The sequence below is a fragment of the Gobio gobio genome, assembly GCF_949357685.1.
Source record: "Gobio gobio genome assembly, chromosome: 8".
NCBI classification, from domain to species: Eukaryota; Metazoa; Chordata; class Actinopteri; order Cypriniformes; family Gobionidae; genus Gobio; species Gobio gobio.
In genome coordinates, this window is record NC_137114.1 from 43,837,950 (window position 1) to 43,861,606 (window position 23,657).

A 23,657-nucleotide genomic window follows, 5' to 3' on the forward strand; every position below is an offset into this window, starting at 1 on the left:
TCCCATGCAAAAAGAGACTGTGTGAGACTTGTACAATGACCGGGAAGGGACAATTTCAGTTCACTACGTACACACGTTTGTTTCACCATATGATAGTGAGGACACTGCATAGATTTCCATTGATTAATGATATTTTCTATCATGTGCAAAACACTAGATTTAAACACTATTTTTAAGCCAAAGATTTTAAACTAAAACAGTAAAATGTCTTACCCGGACGGTTGTCATAATATTTCACAATGGAAGTGAGGACATGGATCTCGCAAGGCGGCTAGCTAAACCTTTACACACACAGCAATGAAAACAATATAACATCCACAATATCAATATGAGAAAATATAGGTCTAAGTGTAATTAAGTAAAATATACAATAACAAAAAAATTTAAACTCTTTCTGTAAATTATAAACGCTTGTTCTTCAGAGACTCACAAGGTGGTGCAATTAATCTGCAAACTGGATAATAGAAAACTGAAAATCGAATACGTAGAAAAAGTTTTTTAGGCTCACCTAAAACTCAACGTGACGATCAGTTGAAAATGCACTAACAAAAATGTTGCAATATCAGAATCGGAAAGAAAAAAATGAATCCAAAAGCAAGAGACTATACAGCAATGAAAGGAGCAGACTGCGTTTGGGTTTTGAGTTTTATTTTTATTCACATTTCAAAAGTCACGAAAGAACAAAGTCGTGCCTGCCGTCTTGCGGGTTTTCCACCTCCACCCGGAAGCCGTCAATTTCATATAAAAATCAGATCTGTAAAAATCTGCTTCACAGACGCCGCGGCACATTTCATCGTATAGTCGCGTTTATACGCTAAAACATCTGAAAACCGATTTAATCAGCCTCGTCATGATTACAGCTTGGGAAAAAAACAAAAACAAGAACAGAAAAGATTTTAAAATATCTCAGGCACTGCGGATGCGTATTAGTGAAGACTGCTGAAAGAATAAGGACTTGTAATCTGGAATAAAACGCATTAGTCTTAATACAATATTAACATCATGCTGGATTTATTTCCAGAAAACTAAATCCTTAGTTTTGAGATAAAAGTGAAGAATCAAAATCATCAGCTCTTAATAAAATTATGGAAGACATGAACTCGAGTCGTTCTCAAACACAAACACCTTATTGTTACAATCACCTCATAATCAGGTATAAAAGCTAGATACTCGTCATCTGTAGCGTCCGTCCCTACGACACTTGATTAACATCTGTGCACAGCACAAAGCTTCTACAGTCCTGAAGTCACCAGCCCCGCGTGTGTCCAGTGACCGCAGGTGGGGTTTTTGGCTGTATGCGTGTCTCTCATTGGTACTGCAGGTAGTTCTTGAGCGTCTGTGGCAGTGGCAGAGACTGGATGTGATGGATCCGGTGGCGACCCAGAGCCTGTCGCGCCGCCCTCCTGCATAGCTCCATCAGTGGCAGGGGTTCAGCTACGGGACAGAGCAGAGGTCGGTTAGGGTCAAATACCTCAAGCGATCATGCGAAAACACTCGTCAGGACTTCAAAAGACTGACATCGTTTCTAGATAAGCTCAACCTTTTATGGTTGTGACAACAAACAGCAAAAGAATCGTTGAAAAAAAAAAAAAACATGCCATTCAAAAGAGATGCAATTTATATCGAGAATAATGGAAAAAGGGGTTAATAAAACATGTTTGCAATTTAACCCCTAAAAACCTAGAAAGCCGCTAAAAAGAACTAACGTTCTAAAATGTTTAATAACTTTTAAACCGCTAATCCAATCTGTATGCTGTAAAATGCACCGTAAAGAGGAAAATCTCCGCTTTTCAGAAGTATAACATTCTCGAGATTGATTATTCAGAGGCTCCGTGGTGAGCGTGGATGCGTCATCAAAATCTGCAGCGTTGATTCGTTAAGGAAACGCATGTGGGTTGTTCCCCTGAGCCAAACAGAAACGATTGTTGATTTGTATGTAGTTTGTGTTTTACACGGTTTCAGTGTTCTCTTATTAAATAACAATCTTCCTATTTACTTCACTCCCTGAACTTTTTTCTCCTTGACATTTTTTGTCCAAATTGCATTGTCTTTTTTGACAATCTACATTGTCAGTAAATAAAATACACCTGTTTGTTTTCACTCAAAAACACCTAGAATAATATTATAAGAAATGGCTATAACTTACTGAGGGATTGTTACATGTAGACAAAATTTAAATCTAAAACAACCAAGTCTAACTTTATAAAGGAAAAAATCCAAACTTTATGAAGTTCTGTTCGAGTTCACAGTAAAAAGACCACATTTTTGCTGCCGTTTTTCTTAAAATTCTATTAATTGAATCCATTCTCAGACTAAAAAAAAAAGAAGTAAAATTGGGACTTCAAATGAGCTAGATGGAAACTTCATGTTCTCCGGTTTAGAATGATATATGGTACTTGATGCTAACTGCTAGAATGGGTGAGAAAAACAAAGAAAAGTAGAGGCAAGTCAGGCGCCCCAGAAATGTTCTAGGTCTTTAAGGGTTAATTTGATCCACATTTCACTTACAAATGATTAAACTACAGACATATACGGTTGAAAATTAAAGTATTGCGGAACCATAGTGGAACTTGAAAACTGACTTCACACACTACCATTCAAAAGTTTAGGATAAGTATGATTTTTTATTTGATGTAATTGCATTAAATTGATCGAAAGTGACAGTAAAGACATTTACAATGTTACAAAAGATTTATTCTGGGGAAAAATGCACCAAAATATTAAGCAGCACAACTGTTTTCAACACTAATAATCATAAATGTTTCTTGAGCAGCAAATCATCATATTAGAATGATTTCTGAAGGATCATGTGACACTGTGGTAATTATGCTGAAAATTCAGCTTTGATCACAGGAATAAATTACATTTTAAAATATATTACAATAGAAAACAGTTACTTTAAATTGTAATAATATTTCAGAATATTACTATTTTTGATCAAATAAATGCAGCCTTGGGGAGCATCAAAGATCTCTTCAAATACATTAAACATGTTACCAACCCCAAACTTTTGAATGCTACTGTACGTTCACTAAAAATCCCCAAAATATCAGTTGATTTAAGACACGCAAAAATGTTTTAAAAAATGAATGCTAGTGAAGAGAAAAGATCATGCAGCACAGCAAGTCTTGGGGTAAAAGCATCTGCTAAAATGTATGAAATTGATTGCATTATTTATTCATTAAGTGTGACTTGCATATCTAATTGTATTTACAACAAATACAAAAGCTACCAAGTGTTGGATATGGCCTGTTTAAACATTTCTGTAATGCTTCTGTAAATTCATGGTCGGTGTTGCAACACCCATTAAAATGTTAGGAAACATGCTCGTGTGTGTCACGCCAACAATATGGGAATCATTTTGTAGGTACATCATTTTAAAAATCTGATTACAATAAAAGCACTAGATGAGCTGCACGTAAACATGTTTTTCCCAGTCACTGCGAGTGGTTGCGCAATTACATCATGGAGCAACAGCCAAGCTCGAACTGCACATCAGCTAGAGGCTGGAAAACACTACACGCCTTTTGCCCCGATTTACAGCCCATGATGGACAGACACAGTCTCTGATGTTTGAGCTTCAGTCGTTGATTTCTTTCAGTCTGAGGAAATCAAACAAGCTTGATATATTAGTTTTAGTACAATGTTTTTATTTGTCACGCGGGGCGGATGTAGCTTGTTGTGTTCGGAACGACTTGAAAGTAGTGCTGTCAAAAGATTAATCGCGATTAATCGCATCCAAAATAAAAGTTTGTGTTTACATAATATATGTGTGTGTACTCTGTTAATTATTATTTATATATAAATACACACCAGGGTTTCCGTTGTCCGGTAATTACCGGACATTGGCCGGGAAAAAAATTAAATGTCCGAAAAAATTAAATCTTTTCGGTCAAATTGTCAGATTAAAATTTCAGATTAAAATCTGACAAATAGCTCTCCAAATCTGACAAATAGCTCTCCAAGAATATGCAGAACCAGCGATCAGAAGGATTGTTTGCCATTTCACAAGCCTTGAGTCTGCGGACACCGCTCCTCTTATCGATACCGTAAGCCTGCGACGTGATGCCCTCGCTGTCATGACAGCGCTCCGTGGCTATGGAGGATTGCATTTCTCCACAGCCTGCGAAGTCCTCATATGTGATTTCAGCGAAATGTATCCAGAGTGGACCAAGCTCGCCAAGATATCCTGTGTAATCCCTGTCTCGAGTGTTCCTGCAGAGAGGGGGTTCTCACTGCAGAATCGGATCAAGACGAAGCAGCGGAAGTCGCCTTGCGGAGAACAAGGTTACGCGGCTTATGCGCATTGCAAGTTGTGGAGAGACACTGGGAACTTTTGATTTTAAGTCGGCAGCTGCACAATTCAGCACTGCAAAAAAGCGTAAAAAGTAGCCAAAAATGACGCGAGACAATGTTATAGGCCTAGTCATTTGTTTGTTCAAGTTCATTTGACAAGGAGTCATTTACACGGTGGCCAATTTAAATGTTACCAACTAAATGAGACATACTGAGTTTATAATTAAATTTGCTTGAGTAAAAACAATGCTATATTCGGATATTTTATGTGGGGAAGGGGGTTGGTTTGTTAAACTATGAAATGTGAAACCATAGTAAAAAAAATTGGTTGATTGACGCCAATCGGACGTTCATGTTTTTTTTCCCGTCTATTTGAAAGTTAGGCTAATAAACATGTTGCATATACGGCCTGATTATGTCATTTTTTTAAGTTACATAAACTGCTTTCAGTTTTCCTCAACTTGAATAATTAAGAGGCGATATATGACCGGCATATCATCAAAATGTCCGGAAAACGAAACCTCTGCCGGTCACTTTGACCGGCACCATTTTTTTCTAGCGGAAACTCTGATACACACACAGTCATGTATATATTTAAGAAATATTTGCATGTATATACATTTATATAATCTATAATATATATATATAAATATAAATGTTTTATATATAAAAAAAAAAATTCTCAAATATATACATGCTTGTGTGTATTTATATATAAATAATAATTAACAGAGTACACACACATATATTATGTAAACCAGTGTTGTGCCAGTTCACAGCTTTTCTGAACTAGTTCAAGTTCAGTTCATACATGCTCAAAGTGAACAGTTCACGTTCAAAGTTCACAATTTTAATTCTGAACTAGTTCAAAGTTCAGTTCATTTTACTTTTTTCGTGAGATATTCAAATAAATACTTTTTTTCACACTACGAGCTAGAAATCACTATACGTTCCTTGAAGCTGCTCATTGTAGACATTTGCTCATGACACTGCAATTGTGGGTTTCTTACCAGGTGATGAAACTTGCAGCAGTACAGACAAGGTAGACCAGTTATATACTTAGTGCAATGAAATCTACCAGCATTTAATTAAAAAAAGAATATATAATATGAAATATGTATATATTATTTGATATATATGATATTATATATAGCCTACATATGTGTGTGTATGAAATGAGCAAAACTCTTGAATGAAGGTAATGAAGGCAAAACTCAAAGGCACAAAAAACTTCCACTAGCCTTTTTTTTTTTAAATTGCAGCGCTTTCTCTCACTCTCGTCTTTGGTCTGTCTCTCTCTCTCTCTCGCTCCTCTAGCCCTCCGCGCTCTCGTCGTTGCCTGCTACGTGGCGTTGCTATGCCTACCCCGCTCTGCTGCATTTCATCACGTGTAACGTTGTGCGGAAGCCAGTATGCTATTCAACTATTCTCAGCCGGACACTACGTTGCCCGCAATGCATTGCGCACACAATGTCAAAACCATTTCTGTCTGGTGATACATGATTTAAGCGGCACCAGCGAGAATACAGGAGGGAGGAACTTTCTCTCGTTGCGTTTCAAAAGAGAAAACAGATGTCACTCAGTTTTCAATGGAAAACAAATTCCAACGTTCATTTACAGTGATGTCTGCCGTTCATGACACATAATGTGAACTAATTCACGTTCAAGTTCTTTATTAAAAAATGTGTTGCGTTCAGTTCAACGTTCACGAAAAAATGAGCGTGTTCAATGAACGCGTTCTTTTGAACTCGTTCACGCACAACACTGATGTAAACACAAACTTTTATTTTGGATGCGATTAATCTTTTGACAGCCCTACTTGAAAGTATTTGATTTTTAGTGTATGGTACCCAGTTTAAATACCCGTTCACACCAAGAACGATACCTATTAAAATATAACTCTTATATTTTTTAATTGATGTTATACATTTGAGATCATATATACACCCTACTTCAGCTCTATATACCCTATTCACTAACAACATGAATTCTTATTTCTGTGCCATAGTTATTATATTGATTAATAATAGATAGTTAGCTAATCTGTGTGCATTTCTGAAATGCATAACATGTACAAATCAATTTAAATTGTAATGTAGATGCATTTTCTGTGAAGCTGCTTTGAAACAATATGTATCGTGAAAAGCGTTATACAAATAAATTTGAATTGAATTGAATCATAAGCATATGCTGCAGTTTTGTTGTCGTCTGCCACTTTAAATGCTCAAGCTCTTTAAAGCACAATGAATTCTGATTGGCTTTCAATAGCTAGTAGCCTGAACTGATTTTAAAAGTCACATGTAACCACGTCAATAGGAATGAATTGGTCAAATCTGAATTAAACTTCATTTGGATTGTAAGGACTGGGTAAAACCTTGTCTAATCTGTTCGAGAGGACATGTAAACACTTGAACGGATTGAAAACTGAAACTGGACAGTTCTGCGCATGTGCAATGACAGAAATGGCGTAGTACTGAATGGCAGACGGAAGAAGCTTTTGTTGATCAAAGAAATAGTTAAGTTATTCCAACGGTATTGTTCCTCGGTGTCGTAATTGTTATAGCTGTGACTTCTTCATTCTCATAGGATTAGAGTGATTATTAAAACTTTACAGTTATAGCTATGATCCTGGGTGCGAACAGGCCTTTAATCTGTAACAATGTAGTCACCATGTGTATGATGCCTAGTGTTTTAGGGGGCTTTCATACTAGCCGTTTTGGTGCGCACCCGGGTTTGATTGAAGTCAGAGTTCATTCGTTTGGATGATGTGAACGCAGTCTTCCGAACTCGGGTGCGCACCTGCAAACCGTACCAGAGTCCGCTTAAAAAGGGTGGTCTGGAGTACGGTTCGTATGAACTCCGGTACGGTTCGCTACTGATGTGAATGCAATCGTACTAAATCGCGGAAGTGAACCGCTATTAATGACGTATGATTTGATAAAAATAAAAATGTGTGTTTGTGTGAGTTTCACAGCAAGCAAGCAGAGAGCTGTAGATCTCATTTCTGCTCTTCTTCAGCGTTCTTTAGAGCAGTGGTTCTCAAATGGGGGTACGTGAAGGCACTCCAGGGGGTACGTGAGATTTTAAAATATATTTAAAAAGTAGCATCCATGCAAAAATCCTTTAAAAATAATTATTTAATAAATAATAAGTTGATAAAATGAATTTTATATTCAGTAGGCTATTCAATTTCATTATTCTAAAAACCCAGAGTCTCCCCCACACCAGGATGGTTTGACCCAACCTGTCATATGCCGCCTGACATCACCTGTCAATCACTTGGCTCAACGATAGGGTGACCAGACGTCCTCGTTTGCCAGGGACAGTCCCGGTTTTTAATGTTCTGTCCCCAACTGGAGTTGTCCCCGTCTTACAGCTCGTTCCAAACAACCCGCAGATATATTGGAAAAAAGCGCCCAACCATACAGCTGCTACGCTGACTCTACTTGGTCATGCACCACCGCGCTCCGCTTCTACTTCATGAAGAACGTACCGAGTCGAGAGCAGACAGAGCGTCATTATCGTCAAATATCAAAAGAACCCTCGTGGACGCTTTCAAGGTAGTAACATACTAACTATTAATTTTTAATTTAAAGTAATATTGTATGTGCTTTATAACAGAGCCTCAACAAGGTGCGGGATTGTTTTGTCCCCAAAAGTTCCAGTCACAACGCAGTGATTACCACACATCTGAACTATAACTTAAATATAAAAACCTTAACCCTAACCCCAAACAATTACACTTGCAACTAATACATGTGCAGAATACATATAGTTTCTGCTTAAAATAATCCTAAACTGCTAAATAACAAGACCAATTAAGGATAGGAATTATTTTCAAGCATAAACGTAACAAAACTTTTGAAGTAAAAAAAATAAAATAACTTTATATAGCCAAGTATAAACTTAAATACAATTATAAAATGTTACAATATTTGTTGAATAGTTTTATCATATTTATGTTTTATTTTTGTTAAGTCATGTTACAATATTGTTTTGAACTGCTTATTTACAATGGTTAGCTTACCATTAACTGTTTTCATTGTTTGTTTGTTTTTTGATTGTATTAAATCCAGACCAAAAATCCTAATTATCAAACGAAATCATAATACTTAATTATTAATGGTAATAATAATAATAAACTAATATAATAGGACTCCACAACAACAACAAAAACATTCAAAAATGTATTGTCCCTGTTTTTTAATTAAAATATAATAAATGAGATTTGAGTGATATTTTGACCACTCAAATAGGAAATGTCCCCAGTTTCCATTTCAGAAATATGGTCACTGTTTTCACTACATTAGTTTGAAACACTATATTTTAGTGATGAGAAATATTTGCAATAAATTTAGTCATGGATTATCATAATTTAAAATGTTCAAAATAGTTTATTTTTTTCAAATGTTTGAATTTTGTATGCGTTTATCTGTTCCAAAGTTTAATAAATCAGACACTGATGGCACAGTGCTCTGTTTTAAGTCTTTTTTTTTCAACCAAAAATGCTTTGCGCTGGTTAGGGGGTACTTGGCTGAAAAAAATATTTCACAGGGGGTACATCACTGAAAAAGGTTGAGAACCACTGCTTTAGAGCATTACAGTACATTCGCGGACACAAGTGCTATTACGTACTGAAGCTTTGGTAACAAAACCAACGGTTCAAAACGAAAATATAAAAGTTAGGTAAGCAACACTATGCATTTGGCCTCCTTCGCGCTCGCTGTTGTTACTAAGCAACCGGATAAACAGCTGCTGCTTTGATGACGCGAACGCACCCCGGTTCGGACCCAGATAATGTAATATGAACACAGTCCAGCGGGGGCAGGGGGAGCAATCGAACTAGGGTTCGGTCCAGGCAATCGAACCAAGTGTGAAAGCACCCTTAAAATACGTTCAGATTTTTAAAGTATTGTAGTTTATTCCAGACTTAAAGAGGCTATAAGTAGAATTCAGAAACTCTTGTGATTAGCAACACCGGTGGCCGTTAAGTGAACTGCAGATAGACAAATATACCTGTGCGACTTATGACTGGTTTTGTGGTCCAGGGTCACATATAGGCTATGTTCTGTAACCTTTCCCTACCCCACTAACTTGCCAGATCCGCCCCCTCTCGTTGTTCCAGGACCTCGGAATTAATAAATTAAGCACCGGTCTAAAGGCTGTCATAAGCCGCGTTTCCACCGCAGGAACTTTCCCCAGGAACTAGGGACTTTGGGGTGGTACTCGCTGTGTTTCCACCGCAGGAACCAGGGTCTAAATGAAGTTCTGGGTAAAGATGTCCCCCTCAATACGGCCCTATTCGCAAGGTAGTACTTTTTCAAAGTTCAGAAACGTTATGGGACTTGGGCGCGTAACATGCTGCATTTTACTTCAACCTAAAAGTCTGTTACGGTGCGCGCAGTAAGAGTCGTTTGCTATTCGAATCAACAATAGAGTTTAAAAAAATACGACAATGGACTGATGACGAGGTTCAGGCTTTATAAAGTTTATTTGCGGAGGACGAAATCCAATGGGCTCTGTAAAGTCGCGTGCAGTTCTATGTCACCGGACTAATTTTCACGGTACTTTAGACCGCGATGGAAACGCAGACAGCAACGGTTCTGGGGGAAAAAAAGTTCCTGGGACAAATTGTTCTGGGTAATTTCGGTGGAAACGGGGCTATAGACAGCCTAGGAAGTCATGGAAGGTCTTGCTTTTTTTTTAATGTTTCAATACAAGCCGTTCACACATTGGCAATAAAATAGCAATTAATACATGAAAAATCTGACATATAGCCCCTTTAAATCTAAAGAGCTCAACATGCGCTGCCGATGGATACGGGATGACGGAAAATATGGGAGAGGAGGAAAAACAGATGTAGCAAAACCTGAAAATGATACATACGGTCTAATCCGTTGATGTAGGTCATGCTAACTTCACAGTGACCCCACACGGCGCTGACAATCGGGTACAGCCTCTTCCCTTTCAGTCCACGAAACGCCACGCCCAGGTAGTTCCCGTCGGCGCAGAATCCGAGGGTGCCTTCGTCCATGTCCAGCACCACCAGAACCTCTTCAGGCACTGAGAAAGTCCCTTCCTCATCCTCCTCTTCAATAAACTCCGGGTACGACGGCGCTGGGCCGGACTTCCTGTCGTGGTACAGTCTGCCTCGTCCCAAGTCCCAACCCCAGGATTCAGCGTCACTGCCAACTAGGGCGGAATATCCGACGGCTCTCAACGGAGCCAAAGAGGTTGCGACCCCGATAATGGCGTGCGTCCCGCGCTGCCGCACAGGCCATCGCAAAGTCCATGCGTGCAATCCACGGGTGAAGCCGACTTTCCCTCTCACACAGTCCGTGCTTTGGGCCACCGGGTGGCGGTGGAACGTGAGCCGGTCGTCATCTTTGATGAAGAGGTTGAGCGAGCGGTCGTCCGGGTTCCAGGCGTGCTGCAGCTGGGTTTCCGGTCCCGCCGGAGGCATATCCAACAGCAGCTCCAGACGTGCGGGCAAGGGGACGCCGCGACTACGGAGCGACGCGCACACTGGCGGATACGCCAGCTCGCCCGTCTCCGGCTCATCCGCCGATTTCACCACACCCGACACCCTCTGCCCCATCACGGCCCAGCCAAGGGCATCAACAACGACAGCCGGGGTTACCTCATGAGCAGGGTGGACCAGAGAGCGTCAGCCAATCAGAAGCGACGACACTGTCCCATGCACGAGAAGTCGTCCGGATTGGAGCGGGCGGCTCTGTAGAGCAAAACAAAAGAGTTAGGATGCTTGTTGTGACATTTAAAGACACTGTCTGCATCAAACTAATTGCAGACTAGGTATGTCAACTAGTCAGTCACCTGAACTCATACTCACAACAACATCCTCATTCCTGACACATCAGTAAACAACATGGAGGAAGGGCTTATTTTTGCACTGATTTGCACAGAACAGGAATAAGAAAAAAGCCAAAAGATAAGGAAATGCAATCACAAATTTTATAAATTTAACATTGATGAGATGATGAAAAGATGAGGCTTACTGAATCAACTCAATAAGTATGATGGCATTAAACTTGACTGGACAAGTGGACAATACATTTAAATTATATATATATACACACACAGTACAACAGATCTGAAACTAATGTACATTAAATTATTTGCACAAAAAAAAAAAAAAAAAAAAAAAAAAAAATTATATATATATATATATATATATATATATATATATATATATATATATATATATATATATATATATATATATATATATATATATATATATATATATATATATATATATATATATATTTTTTTTTTTTTTTGTGCAAATAATTTAATGTACATTAGTTTCAGATCTGTTGTACTGTGTGTGTGTGTGTGTGTATATATATATAATTTTTTTTTTTTTTTTTTTTCTATTTAGCTAAAAAAGTAGAATGCCCAGTATGGCTGCATGCTTAAATCAGGAAAAGGCTAAAGTAAAAGTAAAGCAGTAGACGCTTCACTAAAGAGACACTTCTCTAGGTTGTGAGATGAGTTTTCACACCATCTGAGGGAGCCGCTTGGGCTCACACTCACACTCCACCAGGAGACTCAGAGAATGGGTTGTGAAACTGAAAAGGCAGCGCTTTCTCAAGAGTGTGCGGATCGGAGGTGAATCTTCCCTTCGGATGAAAGAAATGAAAGCCTGTTTTCTTGAGAATCACTGTGCAGTCAGGGCCAAAAAGCAAACTTGCACGGTCCAAAACCTAATCCAGCAACTAAATTTCTCCAGAAAAAGAGCCACATTTGTCAAGTCCAAAGGGGGTGTGTGCATTTCCCATAAACGCCCTCACATGAAGAGCGTGGCTCATCATTCCAGCTGCTTCGGTTACTGAACGGAGCATCCCAAGAGCAAAACCCTTCTCAAAAAAAATGAACTCGACTGGTCTAAGCCAAACAAAGACGCCTACATCTTAATAAACCAAGACGGCAAAGAGAAACAAAAGAGAAAATGAGAGTGCTAGGAAAAGAAACTTGCATTTCTATGATAATCAAGAGCTAAATCTTGCCCAAAAAAGCAAGAATGCAGCTACTAATCATGCAAGTTTATAAATGGAGTGCTAAAGTGATGAGATGTCATTGCGAGTGTGAGGGCAAGTTAACTAGTGCACCTGAAATCACATACTATGTAGACCAGGGTGTCCAAAGTCAGGTGTGTTTAATTGGGGTTGGAGCTAAACTCTGCAGGACAGTGGCCCTCCAGGAGCAGGATTGGACACCCCTGATGTAGACACTACATTTGAATTTGAACTTTTCGACCATTAAAAAAAGTATACTCTATAATATAGTATGAATATGGGTAGTATGAATGATATTTGGACATAATACATCCGCCATGTTGTTACTGCGTCAGTTGTGTGGCTTCACTGTCATTCATAAATCCTCTCCCGTGGCCTCATGGGATAGTAAAGTGTCCACCGAATGCACACTTCATAGTAGGTCAATTTTTCACCTACTGTTTTTTAAATGCTATGTATTCTGACATACTACTCTGATGACGTACTGTTTTTCGCATACTATATAATAGGTAAGTATGCGATTTCAGATGCAGTGAATGTTTTTGATTAAAGAAAATGAGGGCATATGAATTTAAAAAAATAATGTGCAAGGATTTATAACAAAAACTGCAATATTTCATGAAAGAAATAAGAGTTAGAACACTTAAAAACAAAAATGAAGATAGCCAAATATCTGCATTGTAATTTTACAGTTGTACTGTGTGTCACCTTATATTCAGGTGTGCAGAATTATTAGGCATGTTTTCTTTTACAGATAAATTGAGCCAAAAAAGAGATTTAACTCAGACTGAAAAGTCAAAAAGTATTAAATGCCCATGAGAAGGATGCAATACTAATGCAATACTAGACATTGCAGTTAAGGCGTGACCATTGGACAGTGAAATGCTCGTTGGGTCAGCAGGATCTGACAAAAACATGTGGTGAAGAAAAGACACCTGTTAACTGCAAAAGAATTAAGAATTAAGGTGAAGAATTAAGGGTGAAACCATCAGGAACCCTTTAGTCTCCAGCGCCACCATTTTCCAGAGCTGCAACCTACCTGGAGTCTCCAGAAGTGCAAGGTGTCAGGATCTCAGAGACTTCAGTTAGGTAAAGAATCCTAAAAAATGACCCCCACTAGATAAGAATCATAAGCTGAAGTGTTGTAAAATACATGAAGAAGGTTTTTTTTATAGGCTTTATGGACAGATAGGTTGAGAATGACTCTTGAAGGACCAGCACCACATCCTCTAGTACCACTGTTTGAAGAATTCATCTTCCAGAATCTGGCAGTACGTTTTGGGAGTTCATTTTAGTCCATCCTGAAGTCCGTTTTGCAGAGATGGACTAAAAATGAACTCCCAAAACGTACTGCCAGATTCTGGAAGATGAATTCTTCAAACAGTGGTACTAGAGGATGTGGAGGATATCTGTCCATAAAGCCTATAAAAAAAACCTTCTTCATGTTTTTACAACACTTCAGCTTATGATTCTTATCTAGTGGGGGTCATTTTTTAGGATTCTTTACCTAACTGAAGTCTCTGAGATCCTGACACCTTGCACTTCTGGAGACTCCAGGTAGGTTGCAGCTCTGGAAAATGGTGGCGCTGGAGACTAAAGGGTTCCTGATGGTTTCACCCTTAATTCTTCACCTTAATTCTTAATTCTTTTGCAGTTAACAGGTGTCTTTTCTTCACCACATGTTTTTGTCTGACCCTGCTGACCCAACGAGCATTTCACTGTCCAATGGTCACGCCTTAACTGCAATGTCTAGTATTGCATTAGTATTGCATCCTTCTCATGGGCATTTAATAATTTTTGACTTTTCAGTCTGAGTTAAATCTCTTTTTTGGCTCAATTTATCTGTAAAAGAAAACATGCCTAATAATTCTGCACACCTGAATATAAGGTGATTTTCATTTCCAGCCTTCATGAACAATTATATATCACTTATACATTATTAAAAACTAAATTAATAGTAGTTATTAGGATTACTGTGGTTTGGAATTGGTCAAATGTGCCTGAAAAAAAAATATGATCAGAAAATCAACGTGCCTAATAATTCTGCACTCCCTGTAAGATATAATAATCATTATGATGATGATGATTATTATTATTATATTCATATTCTCAAATATTTTTTTAAAGCTACACTGTGTAACTTTTTTAGTCTATTCTTAGCTAAAAACACTTAGTTCTTTCAAAAATATATGTGCTCATTAATGTATATTTACTTCTTTCAAGTAATAAAGTATTCTCGTAAGTTTATAATATGCCATTGAAAATACATAAGGTAATGGGATCTAACGGTGGTCGCCATGTTGCCCCTCCATCTTGAAAGTACATTAGCCAAAGAGGGACATACCCGTAAATTCAAGCTTCGCCTTTCGTGTTTTAACCGGTTGCACTCGATGGCACTGTACAAAATTCTCTGCCTCGCGCATGTGCGCGTCAACTTGTTCTGACTTGTCTGGTGCATGCGCAGAGAGTTTTCATCTCAGCAGCTCCAGTAACAGAGTTATATGGAGTTTTCCTGGCTTGTTTATTCCTCAAAAGTCTGTTTTTCTTTGTGTGGTATTTCTGTGCGTTAATAACTCCGTAAGTAATAATAGTTATTGTCATTGTAGATGTGTTTCAGAGTGTGTCATCGCGTAATTCAGTTGATGTCACCTCAGAAGTATTTTTGTGTCAACATACAATAGCGTAATGCTCACCTATTTGAATAATCATTCAGTTATTTTGTTATCAACAATGTTTATTCGTTTATAGAAAATATTTGCTTGTAATGTATGTTGATGGAAATATGTATCAGGTCTGATCGGCATATTAACACTTGTTATACAGAGCGCACTGCAGTGCTAAAACTGCGCACACACTTTTGTAACCGGACACCGCTTGTTAGCAGCGGCAGCGCCGCTCCTTTTAATGCAGCTGCATTTAGCGCCTATATATGGTACAATAAGCTCTGGTTTACGGTTACATTATACAAATGTAACTTATAAGTATAGTTATACAGTTCTTAACTGTGTATGTATATTTACCATCCTTATTTGTTCTCTCACAGAAACCACATTTATGTACATATCCACGCAAACCTGTTTATGCCTTGCAATTGGATGACTGAATAAACATTACTATCATCAAAGCTCACTCTGGATTAGCTGCAGTTCTTTCTAGCCGAATAATTAGGCCAGTTGAGTTCCAACCATCCCACTGCGCACAGAATATCCCACAGGCACCGTGTCGAATGTGGACGAGGTCGAACTGGAAGCCATGTTAATCTTGGACTAAATCGGCCACCGTAGGAGTTGAAACGAAATCGGAATTGAGAGGAACAGAAACTAAAATTCACTGGATGGTCATATACCTTTTCACCACTAGATGGGGGAAAATATCACACAGTGTAGCTTTAAGTGAATATTTCAAGTGCCATTTCTTATTTTGTAATAAAATGTTATAGATTTAATAATGTTAATATTATTAATATATTTCCTTAAATACTACATTTTATTTTACAGTGAAATTACAACGGTCATTTTGTTATAACATCTTTTATAAAAAAATTATCCAATTATATTAATAACAATTTAAACGACTAATTATTAATTACTACATTAATTATTAGTATCATTCAAAGTATTTTATAGATGTATTGATTTAATAAAAATCACAATGTTTGGCCAAATTGCGCAGCCTTACAAACAAGCACAGCATGGAGCATTTTAAATAAGTATATTTAAAAATCACATTACATTTTTGCCAGAAAAAAAAAAAAAAAACATTTTTAAATTCTAACAAATAGATGTTTCCTCAAATCATGCAGCCCCAGTTTCTAGTGTGATCTTGGTGGTTACTTACTGGCCCAAGCCAACCCATAATTCTCTAGATATTGCTCATTTATCTTCTTCACTTTTATTTTCCAACCAGTAGGCCAAAATCGTACATCTCATCACTTAGAAAAGTAACAGTACACGCCTCAACAACACACACAATTTGAGGAATCACACTTATCTAAAGCACAAATATTGCGAGTTACTTACTGAAGTTCAATACTAAGTGCTACGGGTTTGTTCAAATCACTAACTGAGTATATAGGAATGAAAGCGATTTGAAGAATGAGATTTTGTTAAGCACATATAAACAACTCAGATTACTCCACACAGCAAACACAAGACAACAAACACACAAGAACCGAGTCGGAGCTTACCCTGCATGCATTGCTTCTCCTGTGTCAGCATAGAGCAGGAGAAAATGAAAGAGAAATGAAAAGGGGTAAAGCGGTTCACAGTGGAGCCATTCCAGAGCTACTCTCCTCCCTTCAGCCAAACGCAGAGCCGCCTTTCCACTGCTGTCACACTCTCTGCTCTCTCAAACACACACACACTCGTTCATCCAGAACACTCCTTTCACTCATGACTATGGTGATTCACCGGAATAAACTCTGGTTCTGGTGTAAGTGTGAATAACTGAGCAAACACTCACCTTCCAGATCACTGCAGGACTGAAGGAGGATTCACGTCAGCCAGACCAGTTTTATTAGGCCTTGAACTCCTGCACAGAGACAAAGAAGAGTTCTGTTAGGAAAAATGCTACCTGTGCACAACCAGAACCAGGAAGGTAACATTTCATCAGTCAGCACACATACATGAGAGAAAAATAAGCTTATCTTTTACCATTTACACACAAACTAGGGGTTGTGCACACATATTGATTTGTTTTGGTTTGTTTGTGAAGAAACAGGTTTTATTTTAATATTTGGTGAAGTATAGAACAGTGTTCTTATAAAACATATATAATATATATCTCAATATATATCTCATAACATTATGCCCACTGACAGGTGAAGTGACTAACACTGATTATCTCTTCATCACAGCACCTGTTAGTGGGTGGGATATATTAGGCAGCAAGTGAACATTTTGTCCTCAAATTTGATGTGTTAGAAGCAGGAAAAATAAGGATTTGAGTGAGTTTGACAAGGGTCAAATTGTGATGGCTAGACGACTGGGTTAGAGCATCTCCAAAACTGCAGCTCTTGTGGGGTGTTCCCGTTCTGCAGTGGTCAGTATCTATCATAAGTGGTCCAAGGAAGTAACAGTGGAGAACCGGCGACAGGGTCATGGGCGGCCAAGGCTCAGTGATGCACGTGGGGAGCGAAGGCTGGCCTGTGTGGTCCGATCAAACAGACGAGCTACTGAAGCTCAAATTGCTCAAGAATTTAATGCTGGTTCTGATAGAGAGGTGTCAGAATACACAGCGAATCGCAGAATCCTAGTCAGGGAGCCCATGCTGACCCTTGTCCACCGCCAAAAGTGCCAACAGTGGCACGTGAGCATCAGAACTGGACCACAGAGCAATGGAAGAAGGTGGCCTGGTCTGATGAATCATGCTTTCTGTGCGTAATTTCAACTCATTTAAGTGATTCCAACTTAAATTATATTAAACTGACTTAAAATATGTTGAAGTTTGTATAGCTTATAAAAACTCAATTATAGTAATGTGAGAAAACATGCCATTATGATCATAATCATAAAAATAATTAAGCTGTATTTTAAAATGACATTCCAAGGACAATTAATATTAATGTATTGAAGTATTAATGTATACATATACTATTATTTAATGTTAATTTACATTCTGATCTGCATAATATACCTTATAATGTGCAGGCAGAAAAACCTACATAAAGGCTGCAAAAGAATTACTCATTGTTAAGTGTAACGATAGCAAGTGAAGTGTTAACTAATATCAACACCCTGAACAACCATAAACCCAACAACCCATATAATAAAATATGTTACTGAGAATAGGTCCTGAATAAGTCCTGAGAAAGCAGAGCACACATAACCTTCACCAAAAACAGCATGTGCCTCATTACGGTAAACATTGACCCGCTGACTAGTCAACAAGTAAGAATGAGCAGTCGTGCAGGGCCTAGTGGACACACCAGCAGCTGGTCAAGCCTGGCTACAGGACAGCCTCAATCGGTCAAACCTGCATTATTCATGCTTGCAGTGTCCTACATTAAAAAGGTATCGAAAACTGTCTGATCAATAGAGACGTGATGCTGTGTGGAGTGGGTTTGAGTGCAGCTTGAGCTTGGGTTATGCCAGGTCCCATTCCAACCATAAATAAGTAATTATTAAATAAATATTAACTGCATTGTAATAAATACATGTTTTATTTATACCAGCACCAAAAAGGCATGAACAAGAGAGCTTAAATGCAACTAAAAACATTAAATAAACAGCACAGAAAAGCAGGGAAGTCCAGTATAATATACTTAGTCTTAAAGGCACAAAATGTAAGATTTTTTAATTAAAATATCCAAAAACCACTAGAACAATGTTATATATTTTGTTGACTTGTGTACTTCCGGTATCCCAGAGAAATTAGCCATTTTAACCATTTGACCGTGTCTGTGCGTCGCCTATAAATGACATCATACCTGGGTTACCCTTGATTTGTAGAAACCATGGAAACACCAAAGATGCTTTAATATATTATGTGTTTTATTAGACAGGTGAGCAACTGTTTGGATACATTCATCGACAGAAAACTAATCATTGTTATACAGCTCAACACAGTTAGTCCTATTGTTTAAATCTGGTTTTCTTGATTTACCGCAAGTACCATGTTTTATCATCCCTAATATCGATCTAGCTCACTGCGGACGCCGAGCGAACGCACAGAGTAACATTATGACAACTTCCAACACGCTCAAATGTATCTAACATGATAAACAGCCCTGCGTTAACCCACATACACATGAGCGGAAGAAGCGGAAGCATCGTCTGTGGGATAATAAAAGCTCTGCGAAATCAAGGCATCATCAAGCTACGCCTTTGTTTTGAATAAGCGACCTCTAGCGGCGAAAAATTACATTTGTGGCTTTAAGTAATAAAAAGTGTCTTAAGCTACAGAAAGTTGTATAGTGAAGATATTGTGATTTGTTATCGTGTTGATCAACAAAAGATTATCAGTACCAATAACTTCTTTAGATGTCAAGATTTCATGTCTAAGAGCACAACATGAGAGACTCCACCAGCGTGACATTCACAGCCAGTCACAATGAAGTTCAAAAGGTCCCACAGAGTTCAACATCAGGTCACTGAAGACCCCTGAAGCATGCGTTTGTGCTTCGTGACGACCTCAGCCTCCGTTTGACCCCGGCACAGGGCACACACGTCTTTGCATGAGCCATAAAAATGAGAAAATAGAATGAGATGAAAGAAAGAGGAAGAGGAAACAGTACTGGAACTTCCTGCTTCGACCTCTCTCGTTCTGAGCATGCTCGAAAAATGACTGGGGCAACATGACCTCAGCCGAAAGGAGAAAATGACAGCGCTGTAATTTTAGAACAGAAGGAAGAAGCGGAGAAAATGAACATGTGACCTCTTCATGAGAATATTCATGTCATAATAATCATTAAAAAAAGCAACCAGTTGCCTCAAAAATAAGTTAAGAAATTAAAAGTTTAGGTAAGCAGAACTGGCAGATTTTTATTTTGTACTTGCGCATTTTATTTGTTCTTAACTTGAAATGCTTGAATACACCAATTCATACATTTAACTTAAAATGTTAACGTAACCTCAAAGTGAACTTTTTATTAGTATAAACTTAGCTAACTATAACAAGCTAATTCATAAAATGCTAACTTGCTAATTTGTTAAAACGTTAGCATGACAGTAACTCTCCAAAAACCCACATTAACTCTTCTACATTAGCATAACAAAACCACTACTAAATCTCCCACTTAACATTCATCTTGCACATAAAAAACATTATATAAACACTTAATTTAAGCGTTCACTCTCCCTTTCGAGCGCCATGGGCAAAGCATGCTGGGAAATAGAAATCCCAGCCCAGTTTCAGATGAACTTAAGTTCATCTAAATTAAAATAAATCATTTCATAAAACGCAAAGCAATGAAACAGTTCAGTTTACTTAAAATATATCAGTTCTGTGAACTTGAAAGAAAAAACAAAGTGCTAAATACTCATGAAAGTTCATTTGACTAAACTAATTTGTTTAATTTAAGTTTGTCCTACTCAAACCAATTAATTATTTTGAGCCTTAGGGTTTACAGTGCAGAATAGGCGATATCACTTTGCAGTGATGTTCAATTTTTTATTTTAAGATTATTCTAATGTTATATGTATGAATATACTATTTTTCAACGTTGTTAATATACATTCAACATAATAGAGAATGAAAATTTGGCTGAGTGGACAGTCAAAACTTGAATGCAGAATAAAAGTTCCTTTTTCAACACTCAAATTATTGCATAAAGCTGTTAAAAAAAAAAAAATTAAGTTTATAAGTTTGAATTTAAAAGATGGATGATTTTTACACTGCCTGTCTGAAACATCTGTCATACTTCACTCAAAAACCAAATTAATGCATATTTTGCATAATAATTTAACAACATATTATCAGAACCAGATAATTTTTATGACTACATTTCAATAAAGGAATGTGCTTGTCGTGAAAAACATGTAAACGTCACAATGCAGAAAATGAATCGCTTTTCTACAGCAAACCACTTTTTTTCTTAAAGGGACAGTTGACCCAAATATGAAAATTAGCCCATGATTTACTCACCCTCAAGCCATCCTAAGTGCATGACATTCAATGTCCTGGCTCTTCATAATAATGGCAGCTCAAAATGTGAAGACCAAAAAAGTGCATCCATCCATTATAAACATACTCCACATGGCTCCGGGGGGTTAATAAAGGCCTTCTGAATCGAATCGATGGGTTTGTGTAAGAAAAATATCCATATTTAACACGTTAAAAAGCGAAATATCGAACTTCCGCCAGTCCGCCTTCTGTATTCAGCGGAAAAAGCGTAACTGACGTGACGACGTTTGAACTGCGAGAGACGTTTCATTTTATTCGTAAGTTCAATATGGAAGGCGGTCCGCTGGATATTTTACTTTATGTTAAATATGGATATTTTTCTTACAAAAACCCATCGATTCACTTCAGAAGGCCTTTATTAACCCCCCCCCGGAGCCGTGTGGAGCACTTTTACAATGGATGGATGCACTTTTTTGGGCTGCAAACTTAATGGACTGCACTGCAACTATAAAGCTTGGATTCACCAGAACATTTTTTAAAATATAACTCCAATTGTATTCGTCTGAAAGAAGAATGTCATATACACCCAGGATGGCTTGAGGGTGAGTAAATAATGGGGTAATTTTCATTTTTGTGTGAACCATCCCTTCAAGTAAAATGACAGTTCATACAAAGCATAACCAAAAGACGAAATGCCACGAAACAGCTTTCTCTACACTATAAACTGCCTTCTGAAACCATTCTTGGCAGAATATTAAATCTCGGTTGAAATCAGTTTAAAAGCGTGATGCCAATTTTCATATGCCAAGTCTTCATTTGATGAATCCTTTGAACTTTAAAAGGAAACAAAACTTGAAGCTCAAACAAACACACATGTACACGCCTGTCTCGGTGCTTGTTTGCATAAGGGTTGAGCAAGGTATCCATAATGAATAACGAACATATGCAAATTCTATAGGTGATGGGAAGTGGGCATGGTTTTAAAGAACAAAGACGGATGAGACAAAGGGAATAGAAAGAACTTTGCAGAAGTGACACTAAGAAATAACATGTCTGGATCACTATATGAAGTATATCAAACGCGTTTAACTGTTCACCAGTGATTATAGTTCATGCATTTCACAATATTCGGGATCTGTGTGGTAGATAAAAACACAGGGGAGGCGAAAGCGTGATTAGATTATCTCTGAAACTCTTTCCACTGTGACCTTTGCAAACACTCATGGAAGATGACACACAAACCCATTTTCAAAACATCCTCTTTCATGTGCTTTGTCTGAGAGTTTTTCCAAAAAAAAAGCACTTAACTTAATGTTTACTGAACACACAGACATGTCTGTGAGAGCGAAACAGCGAGTTTTAAAGGTGGATAAGGCCAAATATCTTGCAGGCATATGGCGCAATTAAATATGCAGTGTATTTGCTGCATGAAAACATGTATGACATTGTCCAGAACTGGAATACACGATCCCACTGCGACCCAACACGGTCCTGCGGTTTCAGCTGCTTTGAAACAATCTAAAGCACAAACACAAACAAACCAGCCACGCGCTCGTTTACTTACTCTCGCGAGAATCCCTCGCAGCTTCAGCGGAGACAAAAAAAACCCCACTCGCCTCCAGTCCCGACTCCCGAGAGTAACACTTCTGCACTGTATGCGTATATAACGTGTCAATCGCTTTTAAAACCAACTCTTAACGCTAAACGAACGCGTCGGCGTTCTGTCGGGTCGCATCCGGCGGGGAGGAACAGACCGCGCTGACTGCGCTTTTGTTCCGCGAGCTAGTTAGTGAGTGACGTCACGCAAGGCCAGTGCGAGCTGATTGGCCGCGTCGACGCGAGGGCGATGACGACGACGGTGTGAAGAGTTCTGGAGAAACGAAGCTTTTCGAGACTCTGAATCATTTGAACCGATTCACTGATGATTCACTGTACCACAGAACCTTTGCAAATGCAACAAAAGCTCAGCGCAAACTCAACTTTTACAAACCAATTGTTTTCACGAAAGTGTAATCTATTAAATTCAACACATAAATAATTCAATGCCATTAAATATGAAGGTATACTGTGACTATATACTGTTTCTTTTATTAATATGTAGAATAATATAGTGATTGTGAGCAGGACTTGGTCAACTAGATCAATTAGAAACAATTAAATATACGTATTTTACTATCATACGTGCACTTTTATTATGAACCGGAAGTTTTTTTCCGCCACATAATAAAAAATTAAAAAGATAATTGCGACTTTTTTTGTGTGACTTCTTATTCTGTGATATAAAGTCAGAATTGCGTGATATAAAGTCGCAATTGCGAGTTATCATGTATGCAATTGCTAGATATAGGCTATAGTAAACTCGCAATTCTGAGAGAAAAACTCAGTCTGGACTTTTTAACCCAAAATTCTGACTTATATCATGCAATTTTGACTTTATAACTCGCAATTGCGCGCTTATATCTCGCAATTCTGAGAAAAAAAAAGTCACAATTTATATATGTAAACTCAAAATTTTGAGATAAAAAGTCGCAAATATCTTTTCAATGTTTCATTCTGTGGCGGAAACAATATGACACTCGTTTGGTTAAAACCGACCAACATCATGCTTTTGAAATGGAAAATTTGAAACCAAAGTTTCCAAACCGATGTAACGAAGTTTGATACAAGCATGTTTCGGAGTCATTCATTTCATAAATCTTAACATAACCTACATAGCCTACTCCTTTACACGGCCGGAACTCTTAAAATACCATAATGGAC

At 38.0% G+C, this 23,657-nt stretch overlaps 1 protein-coding gene across 3 annotated transcripts; it reads right to left on the bottom strand.

The window, feature by feature from the left end:
* Nucleotides 1–633: 633 nt before the first annotated feature.
* spsb4b (splA/ryanodine receptor domain and SOCS box containing 4b) lies at nt 634–22,718 on the bottom strand. 3 transcript variants are annotated; one of them, XM_079824342.1, is made up of 6 exons: nt 22,462–22,661; nt 16,797–16,865; nt 16,522–16,540; nt 11,147–11,206; nt 10,183–11,029; nt 635–1,434 (listed from the first exon to the last, which is right to left on the bottom strand). In XM_079824342.1, exons 5-6 carry the CDS (start codon nt 10,892–10,894, stop codon nt 1,307–1,309), a joined length of 840 nt encoding a protein of 279 aa, XP_079680468.1. In that variant the 5' UTR covers nt 10,895–11,029; nt 11,147–11,206; nt 16,522–16,540; nt 16,797–16,865; nt 22,462–22,661; the 3' UTR covers nt 635–1,306. The 3 variants fall into 3 exon arrangements, with proteins under 3 accessions (XP_079680466.1, XP_079680468.1, XP_079680467.1); XM_079824340.1 differs by lacking the exon at nt 11,147–11,206 and having other exon boundaries at nt 634–1,434; nt 22,462–22,685; XM_079824341.1 differs by lacking the exons at nt 11,147–11,206; nt 16,522–16,540 and having other exon boundaries at nt 22,462–22,718.
* Nucleotides 22,719–23,657: the final 939 nt, after the last annotated feature.

Bases quoted from the DNA above. Each gene is read 5' to 3' on its own strand.
- spsb4b (XM_079824340.1), bottom strand. From the start codon at position 10,894: ATGGGGCAGAGGGTGTCGGGTGTGGTGAAATCGGCGGATGAGCCGGAG. The intron at 1,435-10,182 runs GTATGTATCATT...TCTGTCCCGTAG, and splicing joins CTACATCAACGGATTAGACC to CTGAACCCCTGCCACTGATG.